Genomic DNA, 16526 nt, shown 5'->3' on the forward strand with positions numbered 1-16526 from the left:
TTAGTTGCATTCATCTGATGAAAACATCCTGCTACAGAACCAATTAACAATGAGGAAGAACTCACTCCTTGTATTATCCTCACACTTCTGCGATTAAGCACAGGTTTTCTTCCCTCTTGTTATCTTGTAACATATGGGCATCATGTTTAGTATAGTAACCCAGGTTTGAATCTGGTGCTGTCTGTAACTAGTTTGTATGTTCTGTGTGTGTGTGTGTGTGTGTGTGTGTGTGTGTGTGTGTGTGTGTGTGTGTGTGTGTGTGTGTGTGTGTGTGTGTGTGTGTGTGTGTGTGTGGAGGGGAATGCTATTAAGAACAATCAGTAAAAAAAGCCAGTGGGTCTGCGCACAACTATCGGAAGGCAACACTGGACAAAGTATTGAAGCAGCTTTGTTGGATAACCCTAATGATTCAAGAAGTGAACTTACCATGGTTGATCGATTTCATTTCAACTGTCTGAGGAATCCGTTCCTCTTTCCCTTCAATGGATTTACGGCTAACTTTGGATTTGAATAGGGTGTTTATTAGTGTGGACTTTCCCAAACCGCTTTGCCCTGTGAATTGAAGAAATGCCATCATGTACAAATATTTTCACACAATTACGCAGGAGCAAAATATTTAACAACAGTAAAATAATAGCTGATATCTACCAAACCGCTGCATTTATCCCATTTTAGTAGCCCTCTATCAGTGAAAATGGGGCACATTTTAATTTTCTAAACTTAGTCGCAAGCCCTTGCAATAAGATAAATGTTAATCACATTTTAATGATCTTAAATTGTTTTAACCAACTTAAGAATCACACAAAAACAAATAACAATAGAAAAAAGAGCATTTTAAACATCAGTATCATTCCTTTCACAGGCCACATGCCATGGATCATGAATCACACTCCCTTACACATTTTATTTCCTGAGAGAAAACACTACACATTTTAAATTCTCTTTTATTTGAGTTTTGGTAGTTTATTCTCATGTAACCTCTGGATCACAACTTCCCATATGAAGCAAATGGTCTTTATATGCACTCCTGTCTTTGTAATTTAGAGAATACAGCACAGTAACTGGTCATTCTGGCCTACTAGCCCATGTCGCCCCCCCCCCCCCAACCAATTAACCTACTAACCCCATAAGTCTTTGGAATGTGGGAGGAACACACACACACACACACACACACACACACACACACACACACACACACACACACACACACACACACACACACACACACACACACACACAGAACATACAAACTAGTTACAGACAGCACCAGATTCAAACCTGGGTTACTGATGTACCAACTTCTATACTAAACATGATGCCCATATATTACAAGATAACAAGTTCAAATAAGAAAGTTTGAGCAAATAATCTGTGCTGACATTTCATTGTCAAAATAAATCGATGTTGCATCAGCTTATGTGCTATATTTTACAAGATTTCCAAAACAGTTTGGTCTTATGAAGGAATTGTGACAATGTTCAAAATACTGTGCTACTGGAGTTTATCCAATATTTATTTCTACAACACGACAATGTAGATAATTGGTCACCATTTAACTGCTGCTAGCAATAACCAGCTGCGAGTTGTATGGTAAGACATTTCCCTGCACTGCAATAAAGAAGCCTTCACCACGGTTGGCTTAGCAGTTAGTGCCATGCCTTTACAGTTGTCAGTGATCGGGACCGGACCTGGGTTAGAATCCCTCACTATAAGGAGTTTATACGTTCTCTCCGTATCTGTAGTGGGTTTTCTGTGGGGGCTCCGGTTTCCTCCCACCCTTTAAAAACATACCGGGGTGTAGGATAATGGGATATAAATTGAGCAGCATGGACTCATGGGCCAGAATGGCCTGTTACCATGTTGTATTCCAAATTTTAAAAAAAATTAAAAATTAGTGTGTCCCAATGCTACAGATGGACTAAATTAATTTCAATGCACCTTTTATTCCCATTGTCAGATTACTGATCCCTGTCAAGGGATGAAACACCTATCATGAAACTCTTCTCCCAAATAGCTTGAAAATCAAATTGCCCACAATTAGTTTAATTTGTATAGAAAATATGCAGAATTTGTGGATCCCCAGTTTAAGTTTGCTACAATTGAGGGAACTGAGGGAAAGGTCATGTGGTTCAAATTCATTTTTTGTGATTTTTCTTCAAAATGTTCACAACAAAATGTTTCTTAAGTTTAACTGGTGGTTTAAATAGAAGTGTTTTTTTTCCATAGATGCCTTGGCGGTGTACCAAGGAACTTCTTGCGCTAATAATATAATTGGATGATCATAAACAAACTACAACAGGTTTCTATTAGGTATTTATAATTATAAATGTTTTATATAATGAAATGACGAACGAATCATTGATCCAGGTTGCACTCAATCTTGTTCGATGCCCAAACTTTATGCTTCCCCATTCCACAATCCCCTAGCCACACTAAGTATTTATAATTTGGCAACAATAGATCATAGAAACATAGAAGATAGGAGCAGGAGTAGGTCATTCGACCCTTCGATCCTGCTCCGCCATTCAACGAGATCATGGCTGATCTTAAAGTTCAGTACCCCGTCCCCGCCTTCTCTCCGTAACCTTCAATACCCTTAGACTGAAGAAATAGATCTAATTCCCTCTTAAATAGATTTAATGAACCTGCCTCTACTGCCCTCTGTGGCAATGAATTCCACAGATTCACCACCCTCTGGGTCAAGAAATTCCTCCTCATCTCGGTCCTAAATGGTTTGCCTATTATCCTCAAACCATGGCCCCGGGTTCTGGATTTTCCCATCCTTGGAAACATCCCATCTGTATCCATTCTGTCCAGTCCTGCCAGAATTTTATAGGTCTCTATGAGATCCCCTCTCAATCTTCTAAACTCCAGCGACCAAATGTGACCAAATTGAGGCAACAATTTTGCTACTGGCCCACTTGCCATTGGTAACCAAGGCCCTAAATGTAATCAGTACTGAGTATTAAGCTACGTTTCACATTGCTTTGTAAAGGCCGATTTCTTTTTTTGTTTTTAAACAATCCAAATAATTCAACAAATTTTAAAAGTTACATTTGTTTCTCTAATAATTTATACTTAAAATTATATTTATTCAAAAGCAAATTAAACCTGTTATTAATTAGCTTAAACAACATAATGATGAATAAAGAAAAATAAGCATTCAGACAAACTCAACTATTTTTTAAATTAAGGTTCATGACCCCCATTCCAGTTCATGGCCCAGAGGACAGCCTCAGTCTTTGCACATGCTTCACCCCCCAGCATGTTCCCCACTGTTGTGCAGAGGAACACAAAATTGGAACATGATGACAGTCACGACAGCTGGATGCTATTGTGATCCTTCCAATTATAGTCTAAATATCACCATTTTCATGGCTCAGCAATAAAATAATCAGTGTCCTTTTTCATGCTAAATTTAACCATAAATGTAAAGGCAGCAGCTCCTGTTTATGTTCATTTTTGTTTGCTATTTAATACATTTATTTGGCAAAATTCAAAGGCCAATTCATATCACTGAAAAGATACAAGAACTTAGCTGACAAAACCAGCAGGTAAACTTATCTGTCAAGTCAGTCTCTGGCTACTGTACTAATTTACCTGAATAGGGTCATAAAATAAAATCTGTTGAATATCAGGATATTCCAAGTAGGATAACAAGGTATAAAAGCAATAAAGTGAGCTCGATCTGAAATTTGAATTACCAGGTGGGCAATGGTTTGAATTTAAAAACATTTAAAAAAAATTCAGAAGAACCTTATTAATAAGGTTTCATACATTGAACATTTTCAAAACTGTGCATCATAACCCTTCAAATCCTTTACATTAACAACAGTTTAGCTGTGGAGGTTCTACAAAATATAGAGATCTAAATGTTACAATCTTCCTGTCTCACTCCAACACCTATTTGGTTCAAGCAAGAGAGTGTAGAGCTGTAAATTAAACAATTCACTTTAAAATAGCCATAAAGTTTTCAGACACAGCAATTGAACAATGTTGAGGAGTGCAGCATACATTGTAGCTGACATATGCCCACATATGAACAACATTTTATTACCAACATCATTAATATAACAAGACTATTTTAAACCAGTACAGCCTGAGATGTTAAACCTGGAAGGAAACACTGCCCCAGAAGGCAGCAGTTCCATGTTTCTCAGCCCTACTGGCAGTATTCTTCAGGTCACCATAAAAGGCAAAATATCAACTGAAAGATCTAAACACTTTGGCTGACAAAGATTATATGACTCATTCTATGTGATATCTTCATTTCAAGCACAAAAAGGCTATGTTTAGAGTTGTCACCCTACTCTGGATATCTATCAAGGATAGCCTATTGAATAAAACCCAGATCACTGATACTTTTTCGGCAATGCTGACATTTCATTGTCAAAATAAATCATTGTTGGAACAGTTTATGATCTATATTTTATAACGCATCATAAAAATGAAAATATGTCATATTTAAAATTATTGTTTTTAAACAATCCAAAGATCCAACAAATTTTAAAAGTTACATATAAATTTCTCTAATAATTTAGATGTAAAATTATAATAGAGAATTGGGAACTATGATCTTGTGGGATTGCATACATTCCATAGAGGTTGTGTGGAAATCGAGTGTTTTAATGAAAGAAATTGGATAATTTGGTAAAATTGTTTTACCAAAACATGGCTATGTGTTGCTCCATATTCAGCATGGAAGGTGCTGTGATCCTTTCAGCTTCTTGGCTTCTTTCCAAGGCTCACTAATTACACAGTGTTGGAATTGGTCCAGAGCGCAAGCAGTATCGGCTCATGCAGTTGCGCATAAATTATCATTGCTTCTGCTTTCCAGTTTTATTACCAAAGATAACAGAAAAAAATTGCATTGCTAATAAATTATCTCCTACTTCAATAGCCTTTGTTAAGTGTCTTATAGAAGATCACTGTCTTTTCTGCAAGGATATCTGCCATATCTAAATAGCTCATGGCCCCTGACTCAGAGAAAGCTTCAGAGGTGGAATTATGAGGAAATGTCCATAGATTGAAGATATATTTGTAAGATTTTGATTGATGGAATACGACCCAAATATTGAGGCTGGAATCATGGTAGAACAAAGCTTGGACTTTATCCAGAAACTGGTTTCAAGATCTGTACAAGACTTGAAGAAAAATTCAATATTTTTAAAAAAATCTCAGCACCAAGGAGTCAGAGAAGGAAAAAAACAAACCCCTCAAAATCATGAAAAGTGGGTGGAAAATAATAAGGCAGTAAATATTCTTCAAGGATATTTCCAAATATGCATCAGAAAACACAACAGCAAAAGTAACTTCATCCAAATGAAGTTACTGCAAACACAATCCGTGAGGATAGAAGATGTGCATCCTGGAATGCTGGCCTCAGAAAAATCTCTGGAGCATTGACAGTCGCTTGTCATTGGACATTAGAAGAAGCAGAAGATTTGATTTTAGATTAGGATTGAAGTTCTGGTATTCACAAAAAGAGGTTAAGCAGACACAGGCTGCAGACACAGAATCCCTTATTCTTAAATCAGTTCTACACCTTGTATAGAATCCATCATTACATGTTCACATGTTAATTATTTGAACAATGGTACTGAAATCAACATGCATTCAGCAACTAAAAATGCAGCCTAATCACTTCCTGAAAATGATGGTCCAAATCAAGCCTAATAACATGGTGAGCCTTGGCTTCTGACATGCTTAACACAGTTTTTCATGACAGGCCAATAACTAAATGGGAAACTGAAAACATTTCCAGTTAAATCATGGCATTAAAAATTCAATAAAGCGCTTCTCCCAATATACAGTTGGGTAAATCTGCATGGCAGAGGACATCAATCATACGGAGTTGGAAATGTAGGAGAATCCTATCCCATGTGTTTAGTTTCCGGTGTGAGGATCAATTTGTCCCTCCGTACAGATCTTTAGGCTATGCTAGATATAAACCAATGATAAACAATGATCAATAAAGATCCATGGCTTGGAGTACAGGGCTGAGAAAAATTGCTTATTTTAACCCTGCGTGGTTTCCAGGGAAAATTGTCGTGTTGTAATAGAAATTATTGCCTTGGGTAGTCCTGGACCATGATCTTCATCCCATTTTTTCTCAATCCTATCTTGCTAAAGTTCCTAATCTTCTATTAGAATTCTGTAATAAAAGAGTCAAGGAAACACATCAAACATCCATAGATACCAATTCTATTGATTTCACCCCACATATCCATCAACTGCCTTTGATACCATCACTCATCTACATGCTGGGGGTGATGTATATTCTGTAGTGGCCAACTAACTGACTAATTTTCATGTCATTAAGATATGGGAGGAACCTTGGCTGTCACCAGGACAACAGGCAAACTTTATAGATAGCTCTGGAACTGCAGACTGAACCCACACAACTGGAGCTGGGAGTAGAAGTTCCTTTAGCTACCCCACTGCAGAAAGTTTTACCACTATTTTAAATGAGAACTGGATGTCTGAACTAACTACTTTCTCCCCTGTGAATGAGTGACTGAAATAATTTCTTATATGGAGCATCTTGTAGTGCAAAAATCACCAAGGCTACATCTGACATTTAAACAGGAGGGTTTCATTTATATCTGTAATTCAAACCATAAAAAATGGATTAATTAAGAAAGAAAACATCTATTCCTCTGTGACTTACCTACAACCATTATATTGAATTCAAATCCTTGTTTCATAGCTTTTCTCCTCATCTGCTCAAGAATGGAGTCAATACCCACGTACCCGAAATGGTCAACCCCTGGCTTCTCATTCTGCAAGGGCTGCTTAATGCCTCCATCGCGGGAATGTTCTGACATAACGCTGGGTTTGATTACACTACTTTCTGCACCTACAGTAGAAAAGGAGGGAGAAAAACTACAGTTGTAATTATTACCCAATGGTTGCAAAATTAAAGAGATAATTTGCGACGAGTTAATGCAACAAAACATTTGTTACCGCCAAGTAGGTAAAAAGCTGTTCTTAACAGTCTCAAAACCCAAGGTTGAAAAAGAAACCACAAAGAAACTCATTGGTGTCAGTTGACAACTCAATTGGTTTGTGTTTGTACAGCCACTTTAACTAAACTTAGCACCAAATAGTTTAAAATTTGAGAGTTGAGGGAAGATGATCAAGCAAACTTTAATATTTCAAAGATAGAAAATATTATCGATAAGATATTAAGGAGAAAGAGAAAAAAACACCAACTCATTGGCCAGCTACAAATGTTAAAACCCAGAAGCAACCGCATCAGTTCCAGCTATCGAGTTGAGATTTAGTCAGATAGTAAACACCACAAAATATTTCCGTTAAATTTGAGAACACATGGTGCAAACCTACCACTGACAAGACACATTTTAATTAAAAAAAACAGAAATACAGAAACACAACAGAAGTTTCAAACTGATAGATAAAAACATTTCCTGTAGGGCCAACCTATTTAAACAGGCTGTGTCTGAAATGGTTTCTTTCTATCCAATTGGTGTTGAAGTTTTCTCATGCACAATTACCAATTTAAGTTGATTAATTATTTTGATCCAAACAAATGTCACATTTTACAGGAGTCTCATTTGCACAATGATGTAAACAAGGGTTTAAAGTTTATAAATTATTTACAATAAGATTATTTATTTTCATTCCTGCAGCTTATAAAGATCTCACTGAAAAGACCTACCATTAACAATTTCTTTGGCTTGGCTTCGCGGACGAAGATTAATGGAGGGGTAATCTCCACGTTTGTGGCTGACAAGTCCAATGCGGGACAGGCAGACACGGTTGCAGCGGTTGCAAGGGAAAATTGGTGGGTTGGGGTTGGGTGTTGGGTTTTTCCTCCTTTGTCTTTTGTCAGTGAGGTGGGCTCTGCGGTCTTCTCCAAGATGTACGGTTTGAGGCGAGATCAGCCTACTGGCGGTGGTCAATGTGGCAGGCACCAAGAGATTTCTTTAGGCAGACCTTGTACCTCTTCTTTGGTCCACCTCTGTCTCGGTGGCCAGTGGAGAGCTCGCCATATAACACAATCTTGGGAAGGCAATGGTCCTCCATTCTGGAGACGTGACCTACCCAGCGCAGTTGGATCTTTGGCAGCGTGGATTCGATGCTGTCGGCTTCTGCCATCTCGAGTACTTCAATGTTGGTGATGAAGTCGCTCCAATGAATGTTGAGGATGGAGCGGAGACAACGCTGGTGGAAGCGTTCTAGGAGCCGTAGGTGATGCCGGTAGAGGACAATTACAATTACAACTGAGACAAATGCCTCATTGTCCATGTTGCGATTTTCATATTACCTAATGCAATAACCATAACCATATAACCATTTACGGCGCGGTAACAGGCCATGTCGGCCTTTTGAGTCCGTACCGGTTGACCCCGTGCCAAACCATGATGCAGCTGGTCAGCAGACCTTCCACCACACCATTCAGCCAAGTTTTCAATCTCACTCCTGAATGCTGACTCAGTGCCTTTTTCTACCACTATCGTGGTATCGTCAGCAAATTTTTAGATGGTGTTATTGTCGTACCAAGCCACACAGTCATAGGTGTAAAGTCATTGAGGAAGTACACACTGCAGTCCAAGGAGGGGAGGGGTCCTTTTAAATCTATTATCAGTCACTCGAAGGGGCAGGTGGCCTTTATTAACTGCGCTCTGTCTGGCCAATAGAAGTGCAGTTTGGACTCCGCACAGACCTGGCAGTTTTGTTCATTGACCTGATCTCAATGGAGTAAGGCAGATTGTGGGCTTTTACAAAGTGAAAGAACCTCGTGACTCCAGGAAAGCAGAAATCATTATGGAGGGATTGTAAGCGGTCAATTTGTGCTCTGTCACTGGTTTCGCAGGAAAGAGCATCTGGGGGCTGTACCGTAGATAAAAGCCCACACTCGACTGGAGGGAGAACTAATGCTTTTATTAGCTTACAATACAGGTAGGATTCATGAACAGGCTTCAGAGGACTCAACAAAGTTTCTTTAAAGAATGATCAATATATAAAATTGGTATTTTTATATTGAATCCAGTGATTTGAAGTAATCCCCGAGAAAACTTCCTGTTTGAATGAAGCAGCAGGAGCATTTGAAGAAAGTCCCCATTATCCGGAATTCAAGCAGCCCCAAGCACCCAGCAAAAAGTATGACAGAAATAGGTAAAAAATACAAAAGTTTAAAATTGGCGCCCCCTAATGGTTAATGTTCCAATCACACAACACGCAATCTCAAGCAACTGGCAACTTCACTAATCCGGCCTCTACCAATCCCGATAGGTGCTGGATACAGACAAAGCCTGTGCAACTTTGTAATAAATAGCTGGGTTGTAAATACTCTAATATCACATCCTAGATCATCGGCCTGGATTTCCCAGTCACCAGAGAGCGAACAGCCCTACCCATTTCATTATATTTTGCATCGCACAGAGCTGAGATTAGAAAGCCATTTCCAGCAGAGAGGCCACAACAGAGCAACAATGTGAACTGGGCATGTGAATATGCATAATTTTAACTAGATTAAGGAGCTATCACTGAGGCACACACTCTGAACCAAGATTAATCAATTTAGTAGGAAAGAGGTAGAGAAAATGAAAGAAATGAAAAGACAGAGCAAGGGAGAGAAAGGCTTCTCGTAACGTATTCTATTAACAACTAGAATCAAATTCTGAAGGAATGAGATTTTACACTTGTAGAATTTAATCTTTGGGGACAGAGAAGCAGTTTGGCAATCATTTTGTCTTATCAAACCATTAAATATTCACTTCTGCTGAAATGGATGCCCCATATTTCCCTCGAATGTTCGATGTGAACCGATCGCTAAACTACAGCACTGTCATGCCATTCCCTACCTTTCATTCCAGATTCTCTTGGCGAGATGCCAGGAGAGTTACAGCTTCTGGAGATGCAGGGCAGCAACTTGTATATTTCCACATTTAATTGCATGTGCAGAAAAGGTAAAGCCTTTTAAGACATAAACCTGTGAAGAGCAGAATGTGTTTTTCGTCTTTATTTTATATCCCATGAGAGTTGTATTTCTGTCAGAGTGGCAGAAAGAAAGTCTGTCTATGTCTATTAAGGCAAAGATGGAGGGTGCCAAAGGCTGTCAAGGACGACTTGCGAAGGTAGGAAAGTGGAACTGAGATGACACATCGGCCACAATTCTATTAAATGGTAGAAGAGTCCGAAGAGGCTGAAACACTTGCATGTTTATGAGATGGTAATCCTGCTCATGAAAATTAGAAATTTGGGCTAACGTGTCGAACTACTCATCGTTTAAAAATAAACCCTGTTGATTTTGTATTAGCTCATCACAGTTGTTTCTGCAGCAATATTTTAATCAGTCTGGGCATATAATGGTTAATATCCAAGATGACGTTTCCATAACATAACATATAACATAACCATTACAGCATGGAAACAGGCCATTAGGCCCTTCTAGTCCGCACCGAACCCAACACCCCTTTCTAGTCCCACCTCCCTGCACAATGCCCATCACCCTCCATCTTCTTCTCATCCATAGTCCTGTCCAACCTTTTCTTAAATAATACAATTGACTCCGCCGCCACTATTTCTCCCGGAAGCTCATTCCACACGGCTACCACTCTCTGAGTCAAGAAGATCCCCCTCATGTTACCTCTAAACCTCTGCCCCTTAATTCTTAACTCATGTCCTCTTGTTTTAATCTTTCCTCCTCTTAACGGAAATAGTCTATCCACATCCACTCTGTCTATCCCTTTCATAATCTTAAATACTTCTATCAAATCCCCTCTCAACCTTCTACGCTCCAAAGAATAAAGACCTAATCTGTCCAATCTCTCCCTATACTCTAGATGCTTAAACCCAGGTAACATTCTGGTCAACCTTCTCTGCACTCTCTCCACTCTGTTTATATCCTTCCTATAATTAGGCGACCAGAACTGCACACAGAACTCCAAATGAGGCCGCACCAATGTCTTATACAATCTCAACATCACCTCCCAACTCCTATATTCCATGCAATTATTGATAAAGGCCAGCATACGAAAAGCCTTCTTCACCACCCTATTCACGTGAGTTTCTACCTTCAGGGAACGATGTACCGTTACTCCTAAATCTTTCTGCTCTTCTGTATTCCTCAATGCTCTCCCATTTACCACGTATGTCCTATTCTGATTCTTCTTACCAAAATGAAGCACCTCACACTTATCAGCATTAAATTCCAACTGCCATTTTTCAGCCCACCTAAGCAGGCCAAATCCCTCTGCAATCCTTGAAAACCTTCTTCATTATCCACTATTCCACCTATCTTAGTATCGTCTGCATATTTACTAATCCAATTCACCACCCCATCATCTAGATCATTAATGTATATAACAAACAACAATGGGCCCAATACAGATCCTTGAGGCACACCACTGGTCACCGGCCTCCAACCTGACAGACAATTATCCACTACCACTCTCTGGCCTCTCCCTTTCAGCCAATGTTCAATCCATTTGACTATCTCAAAATTTATACCTAAAGACTGCATCTTCCTAACTAACCTTCCATGTGGTACCTTATCAAAGGCCTTACTGAAGTCCATATAGACAACATCCACTGCGCTACCCTCATCCACATTCATAGTCACCTCTTCAAAAAATTCAATCAGATTGGTCAAACATGACCTTCCTCCCACAAATCCGTGTTGAGTGCTCCTGATCAGACCCTGTCTATCCAGATGTTTATAAGTACTATCTCTAAGAATTTTCTCCATTAATTTACCTACCACAGACATCAAACTTACAGGCCGATAGTTGCCAGGCTTCCTCCTTGAACCCTTTTTAAATAACGGAACCACATGCGCAATGCGCCAATCCTCCGGCACTATCCCCATATCTAATGACATTTGGAAAATTACCGCCAGAGCCTCTGCTATTTCCTCCTTCACTTCTCTCAAGGTCCTGGGGAAGATCCCGTCTGGTCCCGGAGACTTATCCACCTTTATATTCTTCAAAAGCCCTAAAACTACACCTTTTGTAATCTCTATATTCCCCATATTTACCTAATTTGCTTTTTTAATCTCACATCTCCCAATATCCTTCTCCTTAGTGAATGCCGAAGAAAAGAAACTGTTCACTATCTCCCCCATTTCTCTAGGCTCCACACACAGTTTTCCGCTCTGATTTTCTAAGGGACCAATTTTGTCTCTAGCTTTCCTTTTACCATTAACATATTTGTAGAACTCTTTTGGATTAGTTTTCACCCTGCTTGCCATAGTTTTCTCGTACCTTCTTTTAGCTTTCCTAATTCCTCTCTTAAGATTCCTCTTACATTCAATGTATCTTTCAAACATCTCCTTAACTCCATGCTTCTTATATCTAATGTACGCCTCCCTTTTTCTTCGAACCAAGTTTTCAATATTCCTTGAAAACCATGGCTCTCTCAAACCTTTTGCCCCTCCTTTTAACCTAACAGGAACATAAAGCTTTTGCACTCTCAAAATCTGATCTTTAAAAGACTTCCATCTCTCTACTACATCCTGCCCATAAAACAAATTGTCCAAATGCACACCCTGCAAGTCCTTTCGCATCTCCTCAAATCTAGCTTTTCCCCAATCAAAAACCTCAACCCTTGGCCCTGACTTCTCTCTTTCCATAATGACATTGAAGCTGATGGCATTATGATCACTGGACCCGAAGTGCTCGCCAACACTAACCTCCGTCACTTGACCCATCCCATTTGCCAACAGTAGATCTAACAGTGCTCCTTCTCTGGTCGGAACCTCTACATATTGTTGTAAAAAAACTATCTTGCACACATTTCACAAACTCTAACCCATCCAGTCCTTTCACAGAATGTGTTTCCCAATCTATGTGTGGAAAATTAAAATCTCCCATAATTACAACCCTGTGCTTATCACAAATATCTACTTTCTCCCTACAGATTTGCTCCTCTAGGTCTCGGTCCCCTCCGGGTGGTCTATAATACACCCCTACAAGTGTAACCTCTCCTTTCCTACTCCTCAGTTCCACCCAAATAGCCTCCGTGGATGTGCCCTCTAATCTATCCTTCCTAGGCACCGCTGTAATATTTTCCCTGACAAGCAATGCAACCCCACCTCCTCTTGCCCCTCCGACTCTATCACAGCTAAAACAACGAAACCCAGGGATATTCAGTTGCCAATCACATCCCTCCTGCAACCATGTCTCACTAATCGCTACCACATCATACTTCCAAGTATCAATCCACACCTTCAGCTCATCCACCTTTTTTACAATACTCCTGGCATTAAAATATATGAATTTCAGAGATTTCCCAATTTTTAATCCCTGTTTTCCCTCATCTTTAATAACAACATTATTTACTTTTCCTGCCAATTGCCCTTCATCTTCTTCCAGAGCATTTCCCTTCTCTATCACCTGCCCATCCATATTCAAATACTTACTACAAACTTTCTTTGTTTGCATTCTAACCTTCTCCTTACTGCTCTGTACTATTTTGTTCCCTCCCCCCAACCATTCTAGTTTAAAGGATCCTGAGTAGCCCTAGCAAATACCTCTGCCAGGATTCTGGTCCCCCTGGGATTTAAGTGTAACCCGTCCTTACTGTACAGAAGCTGCTTTCTGTCTACTTCATAAATGCTCACAATCACACATTTTTGAATCCTGACAAAGTAACCTACGAGATATTTTCCTTTTGAATCATATGCCACAACAATTTTAAGCTGGAACTGCTTTATTTGAGTAATGTTCCAACTCACCCACAAAATCATATCTTTCGTCTGACGTTCCCCTGTTGCTTCTGTCTTCCTCACATTAAGAATTGTAGCGAAGGGGTAACCAAAAGTGAATTCTAGATATATTTATAAAACATGCCAGCACCTTTTCCCAGGGTGGGAGTAGCAAGCACCAGAGGACGTTGGTATGAAGAGAATGGAGAGAGACATCAAAGATACTTTTTTCTTTATGCAGAGAGTTGTGGGGTCCTGGAATACCTTGGTGGTGGAGGCTGAAACATTAGCGACAATTAAGAGAATCTTAAACAGGCACATGGATGGAAGTAAAATAGAGAGTTATGGGATAGGAAAGATTTAGTTTTTTTGGGTAGGAATTATATAGGTTAGCACAACATTGAGGGCCAGAGGGCCTGTCCTGTGCTGTAGTATTCTATGTTCAATGTAAGCTTTTTGAAATTTGATCAGAAATGACCAATAATGTTCAATGTCATTGGAACTGATGCCTGAAAATTCTGTTCTACTCCATCCTGAAGGCTGTACCCGAATCAATATACAGTACATGAGGGAAGGCCATTCCTAGGAGAGTTATGCTGGTGCAGGACATGCAAAGGAAGCTTAGCATTATGTTGTGGAATGATGGGTCACAGGGAAAAGAGACAGAGGTGATGGGGGCATGCAAGAACATAAGCCACAGGCCAGTTGCCCTCGCAAACATGCTCTGTTATTCAGATCCAATCTCAGCTGTTCCCATTCCTCCCTTGTAGTTCACATGTCGGGACGGCTCAGTGCTGTACAATTGTGATTTTGAGTGCTGTCCATGTGGAGTTTCTTCCAATACAGTTTCCACATTTTTCCCATGACCATGGGAGCTTCTTCCTAGCATTTTGTTTCTTCCCCATCCCAAAGACATGAGGGTCGGTTTAATTAGCTGAGGCCCAATGATAAACAGAAACACAGGATTTTGTGCAGGTGTACAGGAAGATAAGAATAAGAAGTAGGTCTCAACTCAGTTTGCTCTCAAAACAAGCCTGCTTCTATCCAGCTGGTCTCCTTCTGTTTCATTCTAAGAAATCTCACCAAATATATTTAATGACTGCCTCCACAGATCTCTTGGCTAGAAAATTCTAAAGAGTCCTCAATACACAGATGAATTCCCTCTTTATTGCCTTGAATGAACAGTTGCCCTTGAACATTTCCAGGTGATTGCTGAAAATTTTATGGAGCTTCTCATTTGAGCTTTGAAGATATCGAAGAGGTTGGGTGGGATAAGGTACTAGTGCCCTCATCATTGGAGCAGTTTGAACGAAGATGAGTATAATCGTAGCCCTGAGCCTGTGAGATGTATGTCTGTCTAGCTGGCCTCAGCACATCAACCTGCCAACCACATTGTTATTAAATGATGCATTGCCTTGCCTTTGGAGGCGGTCCAGAGGAGATTCACCAGGTTGATTCCAGAGATGAGGCCTCTGAGGAAAGATTGAGTTGTCTGGGACTGTACTCAGTGGAATTTGGAAGAATGAGAGGGGATCTTATAGAAACATATAAAATTATGAAAGCATAGATAAGGTAGAAGTAGATTAGTTGTTCCCATTGGTGGGGAGACTAGAACTAGGGGACGTGGCCTCAAAATTCAGGGGAGCGGATTTAGGACAGAGATGAGGAGGAACTGCTTTTTTCCAAATTCATGCCTATTGAAGCAGTGGAGGCTACCTCAGTAAATATATTTAAAACCAGGTTGGATAGATTTTTACTTAAAAGGAGAATTAAGGGATGTGGGGAAAAGGCAGGTTGGTGGAGATGAGCCGATCATCAGGTCAGCCATGGTCTCACTGAATGGCAGACCAGGCTTGATGGGCTGAACGGCAGACTCCTGCTCCTATTTCTTATGTTCTAATCCTCAACAACAACAAACATCTTTTGAATCAGATCATGGTCCTGGTTACTGAGAATCTTATATTGGATCCTATTGTCAAATGGGATCCTTTTGAAAAAGAAATCCTGACAAATATGGAACTGATCATTGTGCGGGTGTGAGATGGATAACCTAATTGTTCATTACTGGGGAAATAAGCACCACAACCAATTTATGAGCTCCTTGGAGAGTTAAGCCAATACTGTTTCCCTTGTCTTTGATCTCAATATTTTTTTATTCGGATACCAATATTCAAGCTGAACTTCAGTGCCCTAATTTATCTGAAAGTCTTCATGAAAATACTCTGCACTCGTCACACGTATCAGGTGACTAAAGGTACAAGTTCTATTCTACTTCCAATGACTGCAGTAACAAATGCTTTTATTAAAGAATGCAAAATTGCCAGTGCATCAAATATTTATTCTACAATGTTGCGCTGATGAATGAATAACATGTCAGGTGACTTGAATTGTGAATGAGAGAGAAGCAGGTGGTCTTTTGGATGACTTCACAACAACCAATTTAAATTCAAATTGGTATGTGCAACAAGTTCTGAGAAGGTGATGGTCACAGACTAATGACTCTGTGGCTAATTTAAATATACCATTCTTCAAAAAAATACAACCCCCCCACCCGAGAAAACAATATTTTAACAGAGTTTATGACAATATTCCTTCTTAATTTGATGGACTACAGGCATTACAGAACAATATCTTGAAATTAGTCTGTCATTACTTAGACACCAAGGTTTAAAAAAATCAAACAGAATTTATCTGGATACTTGTAAAATCCAACCATGTGTCAATCAACTGATTACATTATAAGCGACATTCCCCAAGAACAGCATGCAGCACTATTAACCCATAGTTTTAAAATACTCATTGAAAACTTTATGTAACCCTTCGTAAATCAGATCCATGTGGTGTATGGATATCT

General features: G+C 39.6%; 1 protein-coding gene across 12 annotated transcripts in view; it reads right to left on the reverse strand.

The window, feature by feature from the left end:
• Positions 1–16526, reverse strand: part of LOC138759600 (septin-9-like) — a 234000-nt gene that overhangs the window by 33863 nt on the left and 183611 nt on the right. For 11 of the 12 annotated variants that reach the window (XM_069930297.1, XM_069930298.1, XM_069930304.1 and 8 more), the window contains 2 exons: positions 6671–6859; positions 427–552 (listed from right to left, as the gene is read on the reverse strand). In XM_069930297.1, coding sequence (XP_069786398.1) covers positions 427–552; positions 6671–6859 — 315 coding nt within the window. The remainder of the gene's footprint in view (positions 1–426; positions 553–6670; positions 6860–16526) is intronic. The other variant, XM_069930306.1, reaches the window with a different exon arrangement.

This window comes from Narcine bancroftii, chromosome 3, assembly GCF_036971445.1.
Source record: "Narcine bancroftii isolate sNarBan1 chromosome 3, sNarBan1.hap1, whole genome shotgun sequence".
NCBI lineage: Eukaryota > Metazoa > Chordata > Chondrichthyes > Torpediniformes > Narcinidae > Narcine > Narcine bancroftii.